This window comes from Prinia subflava, chromosome 1 (assembly GCF_021018805.1).
Source record: "Prinia subflava isolate CZ2003 ecotype Zambia chromosome 1, Cam_Psub_1.2, whole genome shotgun sequence".
NCBI classification, from domain to species: domain Eukaryota; kingdom Metazoa; phylum Chordata; class Aves; order Passeriformes; family Cisticolidae; genus Prinia; species Prinia subflava.
The window spans coordinates 70,317,663-70,341,817 of NC_086247.1; the positions used below are offsets into that span (position 1 = coordinate 70,317,663).

At 38.5% G+C, this 24,155-nt stretch overlaps 1 protein-coding gene across 1 annotated transcript; it reads right to left on the reverse strand.

Annotated features, from left to right (window-relative positions):
• Window positions 1–1,879: 1,879 nt before the first annotated feature.
• SPMIP7 (sperm microtubule inner protein 7) lies at window positions 1,880–21,902 on the reverse strand. The gene is given in 9 exon segments (XM_063409128.1): window positions 1,880–3,883; window positions 13,738–13,841; window positions 14,360–14,398; window positions 15,549–15,616; window positions 17,682–17,772; window positions 19,373–19,582; window positions 19,584–19,674; window positions 19,677–19,715; window positions 21,710–21,902. Coding segments are annotated over 9 exon segments (948 nt in total). The 3' UTR covers window positions 1,880–3,770.
• Window positions 21,903–24,155: the final 2,253 nt, after the last annotated feature.

A 24,155-nucleotide genomic window follows, 5' to 3' on the forward strand; every position in this document is an offset into this window, starting at 1 on the left:
AGTACAGATAAAGGTTAAAATCTCATTCTGTGACATTCAACCATCTTTGCAAGGCACACTCAGAACAGCTTGAGAAGGGCTGCTGCCCTGTAATGATTTAATAGTTAATAATACATTCACATATATGTGTCCACATTTGTATGTGTGTGTGTACATAAAATGTTTAGGTCAATGTATGGAATAGCTACAGCATCATTTTCAACCTTACTAAACAAGGCAATCTAGTACAGACAACAAGTTTCAAGACTTTGAATTATGTCTCTACTTGTTCTTAATATGGTTTTAACTGTCAATGTTAGTAAGTCATAAATATGAGAATAATGCAGTAAGGAATACCACAAACACCCACTTCTGTATTATTTTATTTTTGTTCTGTATTTAGTGTCTGCACATCTTCATACATTTCCTTCCTCCTCACTGTCAGACACTGAGGCTGTCAGTTATCCAGGTAAAAAGGACTAGCATTCTCTAAATTGCAATAGGTTTTTTACTCTGCTTTGAAAGTAATCTGAGGACAAACTGGAGCTGAGAAAAAAGTCCTAGGTGTTTCTACTGAATCAACTTCCATGTTTTGCTATATATTTGCAGTCACACAAAGAGAGGAAAAAAAGGACTTTTAAAACATGCTCTCATAACCCTAAACATTCTCTCCTTTTTCCTCTCACTGCTTTCTTTACAAACACTTATGCCCATTGGTTGCAGAGAACATTAATAATTTGCAATATTCCATGGTACTAGAATCAGCCTCCTTAAAATCAATGGTGGTAAATCTGCCTGAAGAACTTTTCCAGCCTTTCTTGAACACACACACACAGACACACACTCACACTCACACACACAGCTGTTTCACAACTATCCTGCAGTACATGTACAGACCTGCCATAACCATGCTAAATGCTTTCAAGCACCTGTGGTGCCTGAAGGTCACGCTGGAGATCTGGCTTTCAAGTCTTTTAAAAATACTTTGTTGGCACTGTCACCTCTGCTTCAGAGGCCCAGTTCTCATCACTGACACAGAACTGACCACAGACATTTATGTTCACTCAGTCTCCATATAAAAAACATTTTTTTGACCTAGAGATAACTTTTGAAATCTTCAAAGCAACTTGTTGGAAGTTGCTTCTCAATTCTCTCAATAATCAAGAAAGTTACACTCTGAATAATCAAACAAAATCTAGCACTATCTTAGATTAACTATGGTGAAACCAATGGGTTTCCATGAAATCTGAGAGGCAATTGGATTTGCATTTTCCAGGTAGCAATGGACACAAGACAACACAGAAAACATTCCTTCCTATGCAGATTAACTAAATTAATCTGCCAGAATTTAATTGCACTAGGGGACTTTAAAACACAGTTTTCTGTCTTCACCTTGGGATTACCTTGAAATAAAAATAGATTAAAAATACATCAATAAAGCTTGACATATAAAAACATTACTCATAATCAAAGATGAAAAAAATCATATTTCTAATGTTTCATTTCCTTATGAACCTGTTGACTTCAGAACACTTGACACTGGTGTACAAGATTTTGCTGCACATCCTGTGGGAGGACTATGCAATAGAAATACAGTTCAGAAATGGTTGCATGCTGCCTGGTCTATCTGATATTGCTGATATTTTTGACAGGAATATTTATTAGAGCAGGTGTGCAGTACACAAGAGACTCCATTTGATACCTATTGTTGTCTTCAGGACACTGGCCATATGTTGTAGACAGCAGTTAGAAAACATCCACTACGTGCAATCATTTGCTACTTTCTGAGAAACTATTACAATCATTGCTTGAGAATGAGCAAAGAGACAAAGTAATGGGCCACCATTTAAAAATGGTAAGGATGAGATCATATCTTACATCAAAAGCACGTGGAGGCAAATTGTCTGACCCCAAATTTCAGGAATAATGTCTCTTCTCTTCATCTCTCCACTACAGTATAGCTTGACCTGTGACTCCTGAAATCAGCAGGAATTCTTATGATTTATTTTATAAAGGAAAGGAATCAAATATTAAGCATGTCTATTTTATGGGCATCAGTAACTAATTTTGAGGTGAGATTCTCAGCACCCGTCATAGTTTTACATAATAGCTTCATGAAGGACTAGAATGTTCCATCTTAGCTCAGTGAACTTACTCCACAGGTAGGACCATAGACCTATTACGATTTTGCAGAAAGGGATACAACCTCCTCAGGGAAATGTACCATATAGCTCAGGCAAAGGGTGGAAAAACCTGCTCTGCAATCTCTGGATATGATTATGCTTGCTAGTGTATCCCTACACAACCTTCTTCAAAAAGGTCAGGAGATTCTGTCCTCATTCTGGAAAGTATCCATTGGCACAGAATGAGAACCCTGTTCTTGCGATACACTAAAAATGAAGAAAATTCCTCCACTGTGAACTATACCCACAGTAACATTTGTGTAAAGTAAAAGAAATCAACTAATGTGTTTTCTTCAGATCACAGTGGTGCCTGTAATTTTTGCTCTTCTGGTATCTGAACGAAGTCTCTCAATGATCTTTGCTGAGATGTGTTTGCCTTTTTTATTTATCTGTGTCATTTACAAGTGATTTAGACTTGCATGCTTTGAGTTCAGCTTTATCAGATTATGGACACTCAGGACTTTTTTGCATCTTTCCATTCCTTGTCAACAGCAGCCCATAACTAAAGGTAACTGCCTATTTTCCAAGTAGAATCACAAGAGAAAAAGAGCAGAGGTGACTGGATGGAGGGCAGTAGAAAAGTAAGTCAGGGCATACAATGAAACAATGAAACTCTTGACAAGGTGAACTCTTTAAAATGCAGCTATGTAAATCCCCTCAAGCCTTTTCTAGATGCTTTCACTGACAGTGCTGAAAAAAAGTGTGATGTGTTGTGAACAGAATCCTAAGGCCCATAAAAGTCTAATTAGAAATTATATTTCTCAGGAAAACACGTAAGCTTGGAAAAGTGTCACCATATCCTAGATCACTATAGATAACAAGAAAACAAATCTAAAGCACAAAATCATAAAGGAGAGAGGAGAAACAAATAGTTACTAAGGTATTAGGGAGAAAGGTTAAGTTAGTTCTTTGCCAGCATGAGAAGCTCTTCATGCTAACAAAGGTAAAAGTGATTTTGAAGCATCCAGCTCTTTTGTAATCGACAAGTTTAGACATCTAAATACTTATATTGGCCCACAGTTTTAACCATCCTTGTATGGAAGAGAAAGAGAGAATAAAGATTACTAATTCACCTCATGAGGCAGCCATGGTAGTGATGGGGAGCTATGATGATTTCACAGCCACAGGGTCCCAAGTTACATCAGTGTGATGGCATGGCATGACTTTACTTCTTACTGCCTTTTAAGTGAACCCACCCATTTTTAACAAGCATTTTTTTCGTAGCAAATACCTGTTTCATAAGTCTGCCAAGACCAGTTGAGAAACTCCACACAGTTTTCTTCTGGGAATTGATAACTTTGACATTCATGGGTCCTTTGAAAAAAACCAAGGACACTTATTAAAAAAAAAAAAAAAAAAAAAAAAAAAGAAAAGAAAAAAAAGTCACTTTTCCTACACATAATGTACAACGTTCCAGAAAAATTCTAAAATCTCAAAAGGACTTCAGATTAGCAAGACAATAATGTGGTGGGAGCCAAATCCAATTGTTCTGTATTTTTAAAGCCAATAGAATGTCATGTGTAACATTTAATTGTTTTTTAAGTAAATAAATGCAATTACAATTTTCTTTGTAATATTTCTGAACAAGCTGAGAAATATCCCTCATACCTACCCATGCATTCCTGCAATTACTGATGGGGCTGTTGATGGAAGATTAGAATTTGCTGGCTGAGTTGCTGACCAATGAACCTTACCAGTGTATCCAGGAATATTTGGAGTGTTAAAGGAAACAGTTAAAGGAGGATGGGGGTGGAGAAAAATGACTATAGGCTTGAAATATGACTTAAAGATAAGTTCTAGAATGGATGGGTTTATCAAAGATGGATGGGGTGAAATCTCTTAATAATAAAACAAGAAGTGCCTAGAATGTATAAACTGTCATAGATTATTTAAGGTCAGGGAAACAATTTTATGATGATCTAGCTGATGATCTGGGCCAAAATCTCTGGTTAGATATTGTAAAGGTGAGCTCCTTAGAGATTTTTTTTAATCTGTTTAGGTTTAGTATCTGTATGAGAGTCATGATTAGAAGCAACTTTTAATCACAAAGAAGAAATGAAGTCACAGAGTTTGCACAGAGCACAAAAAGCAAGGAAATATTCTTTAAAAATATGATATAGATTTAGCTCATGTTTAATTTCTAGCTTCAAATATGGAATTTTTATAACAGACTTTAAGCCAACAGGTGTGATTTCTCACAAGCTAAAACATAAATGATTTCCCAAATTATTCTAAGGTTCTCTAAATTTCCCTTAGAATTTTTTAAGATGTAGTATTAACAATACTGCTTAGACACCAACTTAAAATCTAGTATGAGTGCACCAGTGAACTGAGACAGTATGCATCTTGGAAAACGAAAGCTTTTTGTTAATTCTGATGCTGTTTTAATGTGAAAATGAAAAGCAGAGCTCCTTAAAGACATGGAGCAAAAAGCCTCTGCTTATCTGAAGCAGCACAAAGAAAATTTTAATAGCAGCTGTTGCAAGATGAAGCAGAGATGGACAAAATTAAAGAAAAAATAGGTACTAATACGAATTCAGATAAATAAGCCATGAGTATTAGAAATAAAACAATATAAACCCCCAAAATAGTACCTTTTTGCAACTCAAAGTTTTTCAGAGAATATCATCGATATTGTTCTATATTGACATCTCAAAGTAGGACACAGTTGAATTATACAATTATACATAGGACACACATGAATTATGAATATACATCCAGATTGCCCATACCCATGGAGGTAAAGGCTCACAACAAGCTGTTTCATCTGCTTAATCAACTAAACATTTGGGATTATACACCTTGCCTCTGTTAGTCATTTGTGGGTCTTCACACCATATTACTGATAGCAGTGCCTCCTTTCGAATAATTTCTGAGGCATTCTTCGTTTCCCCTGTACTCTGTGTAAAAATAAACAGTTTCTTTAATTATAAAGTGCATAGAGTTACTAGTATCATGCAGTTGATGAATTCCTTCTCCACAACTAAGTTCAGCAAGGGATGACAAAAAGGACACATGTGAGAGATACAGTTTATCAGACTTTGTGTATCTCTGACTTCTGAAGTGGGAAACCTGGCTCTGAAATTCCCCACCAGAACAGCAGAGGTAATGACAGAATGCTGTATCTTCCTACCAGAGTTATAACACAGGACTCCGAGTCAACTATATTTGTCATGGGAGCATTGTTGGTGTATGTTGTAGTCCTTGCACCCATAGTTAGCAGAGGACCACCTAATTCTCTGTCTTAGTTTGCAGTAACCTTGCACTAGCCCATACCTTCATACACTGCTACCCTTCCTGGGCCATGCTCCAGTCTCTGACTGTCCAGAGATGATGGCCTTGTAGAACGAGTACAAAGGTTTGTAATGCTTGGGAAGCTGCTGCCTATAGGGAATCACTAAGTAATTAGTTCAGCAAGGAACAAATTTGCCCTCTGTCTTGACAGCAGCCATGCAGGGGAAATAAGTGGCTTGAAAATATTTTACAGTAGTAGAACATGTTTTCAGAATTGGCCGAATTTACTTTTTCGTGTCAAAGTAGACAGCTGTTAGGTTAAATGCATATTGGGCGACTCTGTAGAAAATTCTCTTTGTATATCAGGATCCCACCAAGGACACAGTGGATATTGGGTGGTTGTGACTGTAAGCACATGAATTCATCCAAAACTGAAAACATACCTGATACCACTCTGAAGGGATCAAACTGTGTACCCAGTTTTATTATCCTGGTGATGGGCTAAATACTGAGATACATCTGTCACGTCATGAAATTCCAGTGATTTCCTTGGAAGTGTACGGGCATCACAAAGAGAAGTAGGTGACAACAAGAAGTCCTATATTAGCTTGCTGCATTTTATAAGCCTATTTGATGTCAAATCACATAATAACTGTACAACTGTGAGGAATCTGATTGACAAAATCTTCTCACCTTTGGAACTGGCAAAAGTAAAAGAAAAGACAAAAGCAACATAAATTTGTAAATGTGACCCAAAAGCCAATCTGAGAAATGACCCAAGATGAAGACTTGTTCTAGACTGTCTGCTAGAAACAATTGACAGAAGTTGGTACATTCATAATACGTGGGATGAATGAGGGTCTGTAGAAGAAGAGAGCTGAAGAAGAGAGAGAAGTAAAAGGTACCAGAAAAGTAAGCAAGGTCACACTACAGTAAAGCAGATGCTCTCCTGGGAACCTGCAAAGAAGATGTAAAACTGTGCTGTGGTTATGTAGGTGATAAAGCAGAAGAAACTGAGGTTAAGAAAGTACCCCTTAGTGTTTTTGTTTTTTTGGATCATGCCATCTAGCTCTTGTGTGCTTTCTCTGATGAGCTGCTAACCCATGTTGCTGCTGCTGAAGAAAACAACTAAGTGCCAGCCTACCACTGGCAAAACTCCTCTGTGGTTATGCTGCCGTCATCAAGCTTGATTTCTGTAACCATGACATCTTTCTGGTTCATACACTTCCTTGTTATCATCCCAGCAGCCCTTTGTCCCAACAGTGGCAAATATATAGTGTTGACAGTTGAATCTGTGCAGGCACTAAGATTTTTCAAGAGAATTGTAGTGATTCTGACTGCCTCTGCATTGGTTTGCCTCTGCTTTTTATGTCCACAGAATCACAGAATCACTAAGGTTGGAAAAGACCTCTGAGATCATCAAGTTCACTGTTAAGCCAGGACTGCCAAGTCCACCACTAAACCATGTCCCCAACTGCCACATCTACATGTTTTTCAAATATCTTCAGGGATGGTGGCTCCATCATTTCCCTGGGCAGCCATTTTTTCTTGTCCTATTGCTTGTTACCTTGGAGAAGACACTGACCCCCTCCTGGCTTTTGGGTAGCTGCAGAGTGAGATAAGGTTCCCCCTGAGCCTCCTTTTCTCTAGGTTAAACAAGCCCAACTCCCTCACCTGCTCTTCATAAGACTTGGTGCTCCAGACTCTTCACCAGCTCCGTTGCCCTTCTCTGGACAGGCTTCACCACCTCAATGTCCTCTTGTAGTGAGGAGCCAAGAACTGGACAGTGGAATTGAGGTGGAGCCTCACCATCTTGGGATGTCTTTGTAGATTTTTATTTCCTGGCAATTATCAGGAAGATTGATGTGGACTTAATTTAGTAGGCCTCCCATACTGATATTTAGAGCTATTTGAGACGCCTTAAGGTATCTGAGATATTTCCCTATAACACAGAACTCACAGGGGGTGCATATTGTTCCGAAGCAGCAGCTGGAAGTGACTGTCTAGAGTGCCTCCAGGGTATCGGATGCTCCGATTTGCCATGTAAATTCCATGTCACCTCTTTGCATGGGAGTGAAATCTAGATTTCCCCCAAATAATCTGTAATTCTTGAAAACCTTGGATCTAACACTTCAGCTTAAGCAATGGAAATATCCAAGTTCTTTGTGCAAAAATTCTGTCCAGCGATATACCTGGTAGATTCTTACCATAACACTTACAAGCAAAGAGTTCCTGACATCTTACTCTTTCTTATAGACACTCTTGTATAAATGCAGTAGAACTAAATCACCATATGAAGTTATTATAACTCTTTTGGTTATTGCTATTATAAAATAGGCCTCTCAGACCTCACTCACAGTATACAAGGCTCACAGCTCGTTTCCACCTCAGATTCTCTTCCAGGAAGACTGACATGTAACACATTTCTGTCCCTCTACACCCTTTTTGCCTCTGTGACCCTATTTGTCAAACAGAACCACCTGTGGTAAAAATGTCTCAGGCATGATCCTGTGTCAGGAAATTCATACACTTGCTTGTGTAGTGAAAGAACATACCTAAGATTACTTGTGAAGACAAACCAAAATGCTTTAGTACAGAGCAGAGACTAGGACCAACAGCTTTCTGGATTTCATTTCGCTCATCTCCCTCAGCCATCAAAGCCAGATAGGGAATGGGTACTTAAAAATGGTTTTCTCATTCCTGGAAAGATAAAACCATCAAAAAGGTAACTCATCCAAATATTTTGAATGATGTTGAAGTGCAAAATTTTGTTTCTACAATTTCAAACAATTTTATTCTGCTTTCAAATTTTTCAGTCCCCCTTTGTAGTATGGGGTAATAATTTCACACACAATAAACCATTTCAAACCAGCAATAAAATCTCATTTAGACAATGCCAAAGTAGGATATTTCAACACACACTTCCCTCCACAACCCCCTGAATGAGTCAACTGGAGAACCACTAAACAGGCATTTATGGTAGACAAGCTGTCAGTTTCTGAAGAAAGAATACTTTGTGAGAAAGCTCTACAGCAGCCCTTGGAAATGACTGTGTGAGGTGCAAGACAGCCGAAGGTCCTGTTCCCACCTAATTGTGGTTTGTGAAATTTCCGATAACTTGAATTTCCATGGGATGCATGCACACAGTCAGTTGGAAAATGACTACGCTGAAGAAATATCCAAAGTCACTACAGATATTCTGATTTGGTAGTAGCATTTTGCTCAATATGTTTGAGAAACCATGAATAAAGGGTAGTTTCAGAGAATATCTTTGTGCAGGAACTGCAGGACTTGAAACACTTAGGACTTTGTCTTCCTAGGAGCTGCATGTTTCCCATTTCAATCCAGTGCTTTTGATCAGATCCTGTTGTCTTCCTCACCCACACAACGCCGCTAGCATTGGACGGTTCACTTCAGCCCTGTCAGTCTGTACCTGACAAAACCCACTACTGCAACCTGTGTTCTGGCAATGCATTAGGTGGTGTTTCAAAAGTGCTGCTATGTAACTAACACTTGGGAGAATGCACATGCGTTGTGTAAGCACTGCCCTCTACTGTGGAATAAGAGATGAGGAATGAGTAGGAAGTTTTGAAGAGCTGATGACTGCCACATTCTTTACTTAACTGAGAAGGCAGAGAGTTTTACTGTGGAACAAGAAAACATAATCACTGTCCTAACTGCTTTTGTCAAATGTCAAGAGGCAGATTCCGATAGGCACTGCATTGAATCAGGAAGTTGTTGTGTCATAACACAAAAGACACACTAAAGAGAAAAGCACAAGTCAGATATAGGAAACAAACCTGGATTGAAATGAACTGTTGCTGTGTACACTGGAATGCACTAAATGTGCTACACTATTACTGCATTAAGTTCTGCCAGCTCACTAAAGGTATAGGGGAGCTCTAACAATATCAGGGAGAAGAGTTATTTGTGCCTGTCAGACCAGAGCCCAGCCCCTGAATGCTACAGAGGAAATCCCCATCACCAGCGTGGGAGGCTTTTTTCCATTGACCCCTGAAACACCTGCAGAATCTAATACCACATAGAGCATAACCTTGTTTCAGAAGCTGACTGGGGAAGAAGTTAACAGAGGAAAAAAGCTGGAGGCTAGGGGTGAAGTAGAATTATACAAAATAAAATATACATATAAAGATTTTTAAGAAAAAAACCCAGCAGATTATCTTGGAAACTGATATGATCTAATAAAAGCAGTTTCTCTGCACTTTTCAAAATTGTTGAGTTCAAAATGCACTTCTAACTAAGAAGGACAATATTTCAAAGTAGTTATTAATAACAAGAACCAATGATTTGGGTCATTATTTATTTTCACTTTTTAATAACATGGCACCTCACAAAACTGCTCAGAGAATTTATCAGTCTGAGCCTTCCTGGAAGTCACTGTAGCTCTGCTGCAAAATTTCCTCTGAAAACACAATGTTTTTCCAGTATTTGGACTGTCCTCCTCTTCCTTGGTACATATGTGGGTTGGAGCAGCAGTTAGACACGGGAGATCAGATTGTGGTGTTTGTGGTCAGATTTTCGCAGGAGCTTAGTGATCAACGTGCACCCAGAATGTGAGCTCTTTCAGAATTCTGGTTTTCATATGTGGTTGGTGAGCTATTTTTGAAAGCCTGGCTAGCTGCACAAAACATATTCATTTAGTGCTCAGTTGCTTTACCTACCTAATATATGGGTAGTTATCTGACATATAAAGCCAAATGCTGTAGTCATGTTCTACAAATAAATGGATATTATAAGGAAATTATTAATAAACAAACCAGTAATAAACAAAGCAAAAATAACCAGGGAAAACAGACAATGAATTCAGAGTTTAAAGTCTTGTAAAAGAAATCCCAGAGGTCGCAGTTCTGCAAAATATGTGAACAAATTGTCAATCCTATCCCTGTTCAGGAAACCTTTTTAGCAGATATTTAACTCACTGATTCCAATGGAATTTACACTTCATAGTTTTGAAAAAAACAAGAATGCAAATACAAGAAGAAAAGGTAGGGGAAAAAATGAAGAAAAAGAAAGTATGCACAAAAACTGGTACATTTCAAAACACCACAGAACCCACTCGAGTCAATTGAGCCACTGGGTAAACTGTTATCCAGTATATCTGAAAAAAATCACACAAGAACATACATTGAAAATCCAAAAAAAAAAAAAAAATCAATGCATGCAACCTGGAACGTCGTTCATTACTGGGAAAAAAAGATAAGTTTCAAGCCTACATCATGTGTGTTCTGACAATATAGTCTACTCAATGAAGCACTGAGCTGTACGATGAGTTTTATAAAAAATTTACAAGGTCCCTTGGTGAAAGAGGACTGCATCAGAGAGAGATTTTCAGAATGCTCTTCCACAATAGCTTCCTAATTTTCTGACTGTCACTTTTAAAAAAAACCCCTGATTTCTATGTTACCCTTGGCAAACAAATGGTAGAAGATTCCAGCTTTTAGGCATACTTTGCAACACATCTAGGGATGAAAGAGAGCAACAAATTTATTCTAAAGCAAATTCAGGAGTGCATATACAAACCATGGATATTAAGAATGATGCTACATTCCAGGGCTAGAACAGATCTCAAGAGACTATGCCATTTATGACTTTCCCCAAAGACAGGTTTTAATGACAGCTAGAAAGAGAATGAGAAGAACTGAATTGTGATCCAGGATTTTTGGTCAAGTCCAAAGATGAAGAGTCTGACCCAAATAGCATATTCACAGATCTTTTTGGGCAATTTTCACTGACCATTCTAGACTGCCACTAGAGTACACACACAGTTAGCAATAAGTTTATATTCATAAATTTAGCATTTCTAGATGAATCACAACATTTATGACATGGCTTTTTACATGTGCTGAAAGCTCCCACAGTTATTCCATATCTGAATCACTGAGATAAGCTGGATAAGACATGATTAAGATTCCTAAATTTTAATTTTTATTTCAGGCTAAGTCTTAAGAACTACAACCTAATTAATATAATATGAGACCAAGCTTAAGCTATTTTAAAAGCCCAGTGAGAGTTTAATTAAAAAATAGCACATGCTTGGGCTCAGGCTATGTAAAGTTTCATTCCTAACTGTGCTACAGATTTCCAGTGGGAATTTGGTGAATGACCTTGTCACGTTGCACCTGGATTTACATCTGCAAAACTTCCAAGTTGCATGGTAAGGACTTCAGAATATTATCTAGAGTTCTGGATATATGCACAGCAGCTCTTCACAACGCTGATCTTGTATTAGGGGCTTTTAGGCTCACTATAGCACAGGTCAAGACTTTTATCTTTTTTTAAATTCCTTAAGAAAAAAAGAAGAAAAACAGAAGATGGTTTCCTGTTCTGCCAAAAGGAAGAGAGGGTGGGTGCAAGGCTAACATAAAAACATGCCCAGGTTCACCACTCTTCCTGTTTGTCTCTGCAGCTACATGACAGATGACTCTTAGTTACTTTCAGCTTTGCTAATAATTTGAATGGCAACCACTTTCTTGCATGGTTTGGGGAAGAACAGTGTCTTACTCTGGAGTAATGCCCGGGCACTGATGCTGTTGCCCAAGTGCTGCAAGCAGGAAGTGCTGCTGCTACTCCCTGAGAGTGAAAGTGACTATTTACTAAGAGAGCTTTACACTTTATACTTACAAATCGTATGTAGGCTTCTCAATCCAAAGTATAAATCTGACTTTTCAAGGATTTTGGTCAAGTTTAACCCTCTTTACACATCTTTAAAACTACTGGCAAGCACACAAAGTGAGAAAAATAAATTATAGGCAAAGTTTTATGCCTTCTGACTTTCTTCTTTCCTCTGCTCAAAATCATAGCAATCTTGATGTCTGACAGTCATGGACAGATAATAAGTGTGAAAAACTTAATATAATTTTCCAGATGGAATTGAGTTTTTCACAACTGAGGTTTTTTGAGCTTTGAGATGTCAGAATCTTCTATATCTCAGAGATCTTGGTCTCCTTGTTGCCAGAAATCAATGAAATCCATAGCCCCACTTGCTAAAAAAAACCAGAAAAATGAGATGCAGCGTTCCAGAGAAGGCAGTACAGAATCAGTTGCTCAAACTTACAAATCCTCCATAACACTATGTGATGCAAACAGTCCCAGATAGGATGTCTGCCTGCAGCAGAGTACACACGTCTGCTTCTCTTCTTTGAAGCTCCACCATAACAGCAGTAGAACCTAGCAGAACTAAGGGTTAACAACTCTATAACTTCACTGAAACTCAGACATCTCGGTTCAGCACTGTGTTGTACTCTGTATGTGCTGTATTTTCTGTATTTTGAAAGCACATTCATTTCTCAATCACCATTTTATATTATTTTCATTGCAATTCAAGCAGAAAAGTTAGATGCAGGCTCTGAGAAATCAGATGACTTATGCACAAGGCAAGATAAAATAATCAGAATGGTGCATTATGCCATAAAAAGTTTGCAGTAGTATGGGTCAAATGTAATGACCTTACAATGATTAGCACCTCACTTTACCTGTGAACCTGCTGCTGTGTGAAGAATGATGTGCTGTTCTCCACACAGGTAACAGCATGTGATGTACTGCAAAAGGATATACATTCACCCTGAAACAGATGTAAGAAACATAAATGAACAGATCTAAGCTGTAGCTCAGAAATCTCAACTACTCACCAGGCAGCTCCCAACAACCAAGAGTGTCTGACGTCACACTCAGTATCAAGTCTTTTCTTTATAACAGGGAGAGCAATATTTCTACAGCTTCTGACCCTCTGCTTTACCAGTGAAGTATCCTTTTTGTAATTTCCTCAAAAATGTGAACTGAGGAAGACCATTCCAAGGATGCACAGAAAAGGCTGATGCAGAGGAATTCTGTTTAAGCAAAAAGAACAGTCTAGTTCCTCTTTTGTTTTATTATTTTAATTCTTATAATTAAGCTGTTACTTTTACCATTTTTTCTTTCTCCAAAATTTGAAAATAAGCACTTAATATCAACTCAAGCTACTAAACAAATGTTTAGGAATGGTGTAGAGTGAAAACCTTCAAAGCTAAGGATCTAGCTAAAAGTATTGTTCTCCAATAGCATTCAGGGATCTTTTGCACACTTAAAGGCCATCTAGTGACTACAGTTAATAATCACAAACTTTTGACATGGCAACATTCAAATCATACTACTCATCAAACATGAAACAGATGATTAGTAGTAAAGAACAGGAAACATTTGAAGTATGAAAGTATGGTGTAGTTTGAAAATAAACATTTCCATTTTTTTCACCCAAGATCCTATTTTTAATAGTTTTTTCCCTTTTCCCAGGTAACAAGAACTCAACAGGCAGTATCAAAATCATGCCAAGAAGTGAAACAGTGTGCAGTGCCTGTGTAGTGAGGCTTTGAAGTTTGCACATGGTTAAGTGGGATTAAGTCTACACTAGCACTGTCTTCAAAACTTACTGTACCAACACAGCAGATAGAAAGTAAATCAAAGGTATGTACATTATTCATAAGACAGCTGGTGGAGGCAGCTGAACCATACACTGCATCCTCCAAACTTCTAGTTATTTATTAAAACGGTGCACTAGAAAAAACATCGATGAACGGTCCTGTGTGCTTGGCATATCCCAAGATGAAAACAATCATCTGCTGACCTTGCAGCACATGACAAATGACAACTCCAATACAGAAGTGTAGAGAGGCTTGGGAAAAAATGGAATAAGACAGAAAATTGTCATCTCTCGTCCTTTTGGCTATTCTTATGATCAGACTTACAAAGTGAACATAAGAGATTCTGATTTCTACTTTACAGGTAAAAAGTCTGAGATATCCACAAGCAAAGGAGACTCAGCACTCTCCTTGGACACCATAAAATGCCTTAAGATTAAATAACATAGTCCAGCTGCAATTCTTGTTTCAGAAAATGAGAGAGGGACTAGTTGGACTTAATAAAAAATGATAGAAGTTTAAACAACACAGGGACACTGGGCTTACATATACAAAGGGATATGACAGGTTTGAGAGCTTTGGCTTATACTTTTAAAGACAAAATGCATCAATCACTTTTTTTTTTTCACCAGACAGAATATTCTGATAAATATTTATGAGGTCCCAAAAGACAGGTGATGACAAGTCAAAGTTTTGCTCTTGGAATAATGCAGTGCTCATTTGAATTTGGTAAGAGATTGTGGCAAATGATTAGTTTGGCATACATGCTAAATGAACCAACTCAGCAGGCAGAATCTTATCTTTAACCTCTTCTTATACTAGGACCTCAGTAAATTTCATAGGACAATATAAGCAAGTTTTCTTTAAAAATGAACTACTTTCCTTCTAGCAACACTTATTTCATTGAGCTCTTGAGAATACAGGAAAATTTATCGTCAGGTCTGAATTTCTCTCTTGGTCTGTCCCTACAAACAACTCCCACCATCCACAGCTATACTCCTTTGAAAGAACATCATTGAAAAACCATGATAGAATTACCTATCATCTATCTATCTATCTATCTATCTATCTATCTATCTATCTATCTATCTATCTATCTATCTATCTATCTATCTATCATCATGCTTTTCTTCCACGCTGCTGAGGTACCTTTCTCTCCCACTGTATGCCCGACTCTGCCCAGTAACTCACCTATCCTGTTTGCCTGAGCAAACCTTCGGATCCATAGTCTGGAAAGGAGATATGTTCTTATTTTTCTATCATACTTTGACCAACTTTTCTTTCCTTGTCTCAGCTTAGCTCTTATTTGACCCCTTTTAAGACTTCTCTGACCTTTTACCGCACTCATCTAAAATGCTTCACTCTGAGATAAATTTGAATTGGTGAAATACAGAGTAAATAAAAGACACCAATGCAGAAGTGATTGTTTTGTACAGACAGCAAAAAAACCCTTGAGTTGTGAGTGGGTATGATTACCATGGTGTTTTCATAAATGTCATGTCTTAATGCAAACATCAGATGTATGAAATCAAGACAATCATTCCCTTTACAGGTTTCTTCTGTTCTGCTTTTCATATTTAACTCTCTCACAGGAGAAGCATGCAGAACATACTTTTGATGTAGGTATGAACGGAATACCTTCTCTAGTTATAGATTGCTGCTGAGATAATTAACTGTCCACAGACTTTATAAAAGGACTGTTCAGATAACTCCAATAATCACAAAACCTGAAATTTACAAATCACCTGATCTCTGTGGAGATGTAAAAGATTTTGTTTGAAATCTGTCCCAGAAGCCTCCAACAACCTAAAATCATAATTACATTCTTCTTGTACGCAACATTAGCTAATTAATCTGACAATAGTTTTTTCAGGCAGAAATCAGAACCAATTGCAAGACTGAATTTTAGTTTATTAAAAATAATAATTGTTACAGGTAATAATCACAAGTAAACTAATCTAATGTGAGATTTATTAAGGTAGAGCAAAAACTGTTCTAAAAGGAAATGGTAGCTCACTGTTAGTATTTGACTTGTAGACACTGTGCATTGTTTTGGACCCCTTATATTTTAAATTTAAGAGTATTGACTTTAGTGGGCCCAGCAACAGTTAATGTAGAGAAGGCTGGAATCCCACCTTGAGATACCTCTCACTCAATGTGCTGCTTAATACTGCATTACTCCTGGATGATTACTTCTCCAGAATAATGATCATTCTGGAGAAAATATTTATTGCTTCAGCAGAGGAACCACTGGGAAAGGAACTTTTCATATGAAAAGGGCACATGGAAATTAATATAATGTGACCACAACTATTTCGGTAAGTTCTACATGAAATTCTTCAACTGAATCTCTTAAAGACACAGTAGAAGAAATAAAAGAACTTCACATGGATAAATAATTGGTTAGAAGGCCACAGAGAGAAGGAAGGGATAAATGATCAATTTTCCAGGTGGATAGAGATTACTGGTGGAGAAACCTTCAGATAACCCATCTGAGCCTTGGACATTTTAACGTGACATACTCACAAATCAGCTGTAAGTAGGGAGTTGGAATGTAAGTGATTTGCTCAGAAAGCAGATGTATATATTCATCAAGATAAAGCTGTGAATCCATGACTATTAACTACAACACACAATCTCCTGGTCATGAATCCCTGATCAAAAAATCATTGCATGATAGGAAAATATTTGGAGGAAGGATTTTACTAATTATCCAGTCTTGGATGATATGCTGGACTACATGGGCTTTTTGAGAAATCCAAAAATCCAGAAGCGGCATGAGTAAACGACTCATTTCTTGCAAAAATGGTTACTACCAAGTCTATAAGTTAACCCTATAGTATTCCCTATTTCCCATTTCCCAGTTTTGGAGAAAACTGTGTCTTCAGATATGTTAGTTTCCAGCAGGGGCAAGAAATCACCTCTGTTCTTTATCAGACTTGTCACGCAACCTGGTTCATTCTGCAATCCCCATAATCTCTGTGTTAAGGCCTACAAATAGAATAATATTTACTGGGCAGGGGGACTTCATCACCAGGTCCTCAATACAAATACATCTGGTATGGTCAAATTCTGAAGTCATTCTCCTCCTAACCACTGCAAAGAAAACTTGAGACCACAGAGAGAAGGAGAGAAAAATTTATTATATAAGTGAGAGAAGGGGACTCCACAGACAAACACTCTCAAGGCCTGCTCTTCTAGCATGGAGCACCTCCCCTATACGGACTGAGAATATGTGGAGAACAGCTCCTCATCTGTCGTCCTTTCTCTCGTTCTTCTCTCAGTCTTAGAATGAGAGAATTTGTAATTTGTGACCTTCTCACATTTGCCTTGCTATTACAGAGCTTCACAGAGTTTGCTTTGCTCAGCAGATGCAAAAGACTGCTACAGAAGTGGACTGCCAAAGCCATAGTGCTACATCTTCTCACAATAGAGAAGTTCCTGTCTGTTGCAGATGTTTTATATACCACAGCTCATCTGTCTCAAAGGCTGCTTCTATCTCTTTTTTTTTTTACCTTCATCCCAGACACAGTGGAGAAAGTGACTGTAGAATTTGCTTGCAAAATGCCTGACTGATCTCTCTTTCAGCACAACTTCCCCAAATGACATAGCTGTGGAATGCCTGCGGACTGAAAGGTTAGCAATTTACATCACATGCCTGGGGTTTGGTAGTTGGGCTCGGAATCATACAGCTAAAATCTGGAATTTGCTTATGCAGTCTCATTAAAATTAGTACCTAAAAACTCATATACTTTTTATACCAATATTTACACATTTGTAGCTAATACCTCAGCATCACAGGAAAACCTGTAAATGCATCCTAGCTTTGCAAGAACACTTACACCACTTCCTTAAGAAATTTATGCTGCACCATATCTGCTTCAAGGTTTGTCCCTGAGTTCGGTTTGACTTTTCCTGACAACTTCAGCAGGGTCTGCATTTTACTATAATAGTGAACTTTCCTGAGCAAAATAACATCAGAAAGCCACCAGACAGTTTCTATCTGCTTCCTGGAGCTACTGTCCATTTCAGAGACTTTCTTGACTGTAACCCAGACTCCTGACTTGATGACATTCAGTTTCACATGTTGTCTGTGCTCATTTCAGGTGTGTCTCTATGTACCAGAGTATGTTTCTCTCTGCCTGCTTTTCCTTGCATTGGAAACATTAATGGGCAGATAAAATTACTTATCTCAAATCTTCTTTCCCCTTCACGTTTCCAGAGGTTTGCAGAAACAAACATCTAAACCTTTCTGACTGATGTCTGAGGTCTAATTTTCATATGTAAATGAAGAAATCAGTAAATGAGAAATAAGAGTGAAAATTACATGGTATGGGCAAGAAAAAAAAAGGAAAATTATGTAGTTTATTTTTTATCCCTTGTGGTTTCTTGGGTTCCTTACAGTCCTTTTATATGGCTGCAGTATGCAAGAAGTGATTTAAAATGCAAAGCTTGAAGACAGAAACTGGGAACCAAAACCACTGCCAGAATTTATGGCATTTAGAGACCTTTTGGTGACAATAACATGTATAAAGTATTGCTAATTGTGCAGTAACTGCACTGTTTAACTGTGCAGTAACTACACTACTTCACAGCAAAATAGAACTAGGAGTTTATTTACATTTCTCTATCATGTTCTAAGAAATGCCTCTTCTCATCTATGAGCATGTAGTGTGAGATACCATAACATTCTGTTCTATAAAAAGCTATAATGAGCATTTCTTTATGCAAGTCACTGAAATAAACTTCAAACATATTGCTTATTATTAATTATGTCTATCCTTACAAGTCCTGGCCAGGTATTTCTGCTTTCAACGATTTTTATCAGAAAATTCTGAAAGCATCAAGCCAATTTTACATTAAGTTATAAGAAATGAATTCCCATTTTTGTGCTACAATCACTACAAATTATCAGACTCATATTTATGTGTAAGAAACTGATATAAAATAAGAGGGTAATTTGGTACTTTGACCAATATGTGATGGCAGTCTTTAAGAACTTCTGTTGCCTGATCAAGTAGACACTGGAACAGGTGTCTAAATGTGTTGCACTGCAAATTGTCAGGAAATACTAAAATACACAGAAGTATCCAGGGGATTTCCTGACTTTGGAGTGAGTTGGGCTTCTTGGTTTGCATGAAAGTAGGTGTTCGTTAGAACTATGGTAAATAACTTCACACTTTACATAAGTAGACTTTTTTAAAAAAACATAAATTACCTTCAAAGTTGTTTTGGGTTTTTTTAGCATTAGAATTCTCATTAGTATTTGGTAACTGGTACCTCTTTGCTACAGCAGGAACAATGAATCATACGCACACTCTACTGCTGTAGAGTTGTTATATTCAGTTCAAATATCCAGGACAATTGTATTTTATAAGATTGTTCCTTTAGGACACTGGGGAATGGAGTTCAGAAACTCATTTTGTTTATTTGTTAAGCACCACCAGTTTCTTTGATGATTAAAAAAAATAGTTTACCTCTGAGCCATACCCTGGACTTCCACCTTCTGTTCTGGCTGGATTCCTCCAGGAGGTCTCCTGTAGTCAGGCTGGGCTTTCTCACCTGTGATGGGGCCACTGGTGGGGTTTCCTATCACTGGAGTCTGTCAGGGATTCAATAGCTCTTCCAACAAGGGGCTGCTGTTCAGCACTTGCTGCTGGACTCACAAAACCCGAGCACTGATCTATTAAAGGCACAACATCCTGGTGTGGAAAGAAAGGGTAATTTGTCCCTACTGGAGGAGTGAATAGATAGAATTTAAGGAAATAACTGTTTTCTCTTCAAAGCTGCAAAACCGTGCTTGCTCTCAAGGTAGCTCATAACAGGCTTACACATCTTCAACAGACTTGGATACCGTTGGTGATCACCTTGTAAACTGGTTCAACTGAGAAGGCACTTGCCTGCCCTTCAGTTCCATCAGGAAACTGTCATTCTCTTCTATTGTCCTTGTTTGGCAGTAAACTTAAAAGATGCAACTTGCTCCTGTTACTCCAAGATTCTGAAGTCCCAGCCAACAAATCACAGTAAAAGTAGAGGTCACTCCCCAGGAAAAAAAAAGTGCATAGAAGATCATGGCAGTATTTCAGTACTGAATTCTTTCCTGAAAGGAGATTTATCAAGCATAGTACAGAAAGAACAGGGCCATTGCATGCTCAGATTTTTCTGTTGCTTGGTAATGATGGAAAACACCTCATAGTGAAATTTATCCTGGTGAGAAACTTAGTTCATGCCTAACACTTTAATGTAGTCCTTCAAGGAGAACATGTTATAAATGAACAGGCCAATTTATTAATTAAAGGAATTTATTAAATAATCAAAGTATAAATTTTGGAAAAAGCCACAAGCAAATTGGCACCGAGCCTGGCGATCGGAGCAGGGGGAACCTGAATTTGGCCTCTATCACACTGAATTCCCCACGGTTCTCCACTGCTGCTTTTGCAGGGTCATTTCTTACACACTTTCCGAGCTCTGCGGGATACTGGAGTTGGTCTCATCCTTTCAGCATATTAATGTAGCTCTCTTTCTTTCTGCTGCATCTGATGAAAGTTTTCTTGGAACTGGGTGAATAATTCATGCAGAAGTCTTTTGGAATATGCTTCTTCTTGCAAGGAATATTATCTTATCATGGATGCATATCAAATGCATATCGCAGGGATTTTGCTGGACGAATAATCCTCTGAGATACACATTTCTGAGACAGCCATCATCTCTGGTATCTGAATCATTTGGTGCATATCGCTTTCCCATCACCTGGCTTTGGTAGGGAATGCTGTAGTTTTAATATTTAGCATGAATATATGGCAACACATATTACACACACATAACAAATTTTAGTGTTTTATATGCACTGTGGGCACTGTAAGGCTAAGCCAACACACTGAAAACACAGAACTCTGCCAGATACATCCTGTGTTCACTTTTTATCATAACTCTACATTTACCTCAGTGAAAAAAACCCTCCAAAATTTGACTTCTACCAGTAACAAGACTTTGAAATGCCATATTGACATCTTTATTTAATGACCCTCAGTAATTTCCATATTAAATACAATGTTTCACACTAGAAATTTCATTCAGTGGTACAGATTGACTTTTTCCTCCCTACCTTCTTACCTCTTCCTGGAAAGCTTTAGAAAGACATGATAGGAGAGGTAAAGACACGGGACCCAGGTAAGGCACAGGATGGAAGGCATCACAAGGATGACTTTTTATTGCATTCATCTTGTAGAATGAAATGTAATTTAAATGGTCTTGGATTTTATTGACAGGGATTCTATCCTGTTCATCCTGGTAAGTGAATTTGCCAAGGAAGGCTGAATTATTTCTACTGTCAACGTCCATGCCTAAGGAAGCACGTGGATGAGTTGGTTTTGTATCCAGGCTAGTCCTCTCTGCTACATCTGGCTTTTATTTTACTTCAGGATTCCTGTGGATCATTCTTGATTCTTTGACATAAACAACTGCTTTAATTTTCTGGAAAAGTAACAATATACCAAATCTTCCAATACAATGATATTTTTCTGTCAGACTTTGTTTCCCAGAGAATTCATCGTGTCTCACCCCTCCCCTCTTTCCCTCCATCTTTCAGTAAATCCCTTCTCTACCGCAGCACAGGTTCTAAATACTCCAATGCCACCAGTGCATGCAAATGCCCTCGGATTCCAGACACCTGAATCGTGTTTTTGTGGCAGTGCAATGATAAGGGAGCAGCAGAGCATTGGATACCCACGACAGTGTCTGGTTTATCACTTTAGTTCCTTGGCTCTGCAGCAAGAACTTCCTTGGTTCCTATTTTTTTTAAGGAAGAGCTGCAGGGAGCAGCAAGCCTGGCTGCCTCAGAGGAGCAGCCCCTGGAGCGGGGATGGGTTGGGATTAGCTGGCTAACCCCAGCGGCGGGACCATTTCGGATGGCACCGCGGCGGCGGCAGCAGCAGATGTTTCCCCGGGGTTTGAGGATGTGAAAGCCTCTGCTCCCCTCCCTTCCCTCGTTTCGCCAGAGGTGCGAGCGCAGAGCTGGGCGCTGCGGCCGGGAAAGCCCCACGGCGGCCTCCGCCCGGGCAGCTCCAGGGCAGGGCAGGGCCGCCTCGTCCATGTGCCCTGAGGAGCCCGGGGAGCGCGGGGCCAGCTCCCCGCCCTCCTCCTCCTCCTTCTCCTCCTCTTCCTCCACTTCCTCCTCCTCCTCCTGCCCACCCTCCTCCTCCAGCGCAGGGCCTGCTCCTCCCTGGGCCCTGAGGAGCCTGGCAGGGCGCGGGGCCGGGTCTCTGCCCTCCTCCTCGTCCTCCTGCTGCAGGCAACCCACGCAACCCGTTCCAGCGCCTGACAGCCCTTTCAGTGGAGCCATTTTTCCTGTCATCCGATCTAAACCTGCCCTGGTGCAGCCTGAGGCCATTTCCCCTGGACCTGGCGCTGGTTACTTGGGAGCACGCACTTAGCAGCCTTCTAGTTTTAATTTTGTGTTGTTGTCCAGGACATGCTGTTCCACAATACAGGAGCTTCCCGCTGTGGGTTTTGTTTTACACCTGCCAGCGCTTTACCCATCTACACTGTAAGAAATGCATATTATATGGCTCTACGCAGATACTACTATATGTATTATGCTAGGTTGAAAAGTTACGCTGTATTAACTTTTGAATAGTATAGTGAATGTAGTTTTGTAATTAACATTAAGCTCTAGTAGTTAAAATAGAAGCTATGTGTGTGAGATATTCTTTTTATTAGCTCAGGAGAAGGAGAAGATAATCAGGGGCTTCTTCGCACAGAGATAACAATTACAGAAACCCCTAAATTTCCAGAGAAGGATTTATGGCGTTCCTTATCTACAGAAACAAACCTCTTCAAGCCTGATGTAGACTCAGAGGTGCCTGAGGGATTAGCAGAAAGTTTTTGATGAGTAAGAGGCAAAATGCCTTGTTTTAAATAAAATATGCATAATCCTGAGGTGACTCCTCTTAAGGGATAAATTCTCTTTTAATGGGGTCCTTTTCCTGGCTCACTTTGGTTCAGGAAGAGGTACCCGGCCCGGGCTGTATCTCTTTGCTATTATTGTCTCAAAAATTGTCCTACTCTAAATTGTTTAACTTTTATTATTGTATTTGTATTACTATTTTTTATAACCATTTTTATTTTTATTAAATTTCCAAAAATCCCAAAAGCGAGTGATTGGTGTTTATTACATACACTTACCCAGTGGGACTGAACTTCCTTTCCATGTATGAATTTGCAGGTGGATGCAGGAAAGCTAAAGGATTATCTAATTTGATTTTTTTTTCCTCCACAAAAATGAGCAGAGAGTGCTGGAGAGAGGCGTGTTCCACCTTCCCATGTGCCAAAGAAGTTGCATGCCAGGGTGGAGGTTACAGTCTCTGCCTCCTAGCGAGGTTTTGAAATCTGAGCACAGCTTCAGCTTGCTGGCAGTATTAAACTAGGTTATTTAATTAGTGTACATACATGCTGGATCTTCTGGTCTGGTTGTGATCAAAGATGAAATTCAAAGTTCTACTCTCTGACAAAAAAGGTATTTTGCACATAATTCAGACATATGCAGCATTTTAGTATATAGTCACTAAAACATCAGAGTATTTCTTCTCTCTTTGGTTTGAGTAGGCATAAAAGATATTTTCTGCTCCAAAAAAAGACTCTTCCATTTTATTGCACTGGAGTGTTATTAGCACAATCTGAGGTTCGGATTGATTTAAAGAACATGAGAATTTAATTTTGGTTTGTTTATTTGTTTTAGGGGGTTGTTTTGGGTCTTGTTTGTTTGTTTGTGTTTTGTTGTTTTTTTTAAATTTATTAATGTTGACAGTTTGGGCACTATATTTTACCCTTACTGATTCATTAAACTTTTTGTACAATGTGGAACATGTTTCTTGAAGTGTCTTAATTACATTTGAGTTTTCTGAGCCATCTGAAGGAAGTTTCCATCTGACTGAAAAAATACTGCATTTTTAACTTTGGCATGCTATATGATAAAAAAGTTTCTTTTTGAACTTAGGAAACACATGAGTGGTGTAGTTGTCAGAAAGAAAATATCAAGATCCTCTTGTAAAGTGTAATATAGTTTATATCGTGTAGGCTTTTTGTCTAAAGGGTTACACTTAAATGAGACAGATTAGAAATGGAAATTATTCTTCCTGTATGACTTTAAAACAACAAGTAATAGAGATGGTAATATTTCTGTACAGCACTTACCATGAACAGGTAGTTTGGAAATGCCAGCTGTCATTAAAATACTTGGATTTAGAAAACCACTTGACTATTAGCATGACTGAGGAAAATAATTTAAGTAGAATTGCTATTTATATAATATTTTGGTACAGAAATCTCTTTACAAAAGCTATCTCAA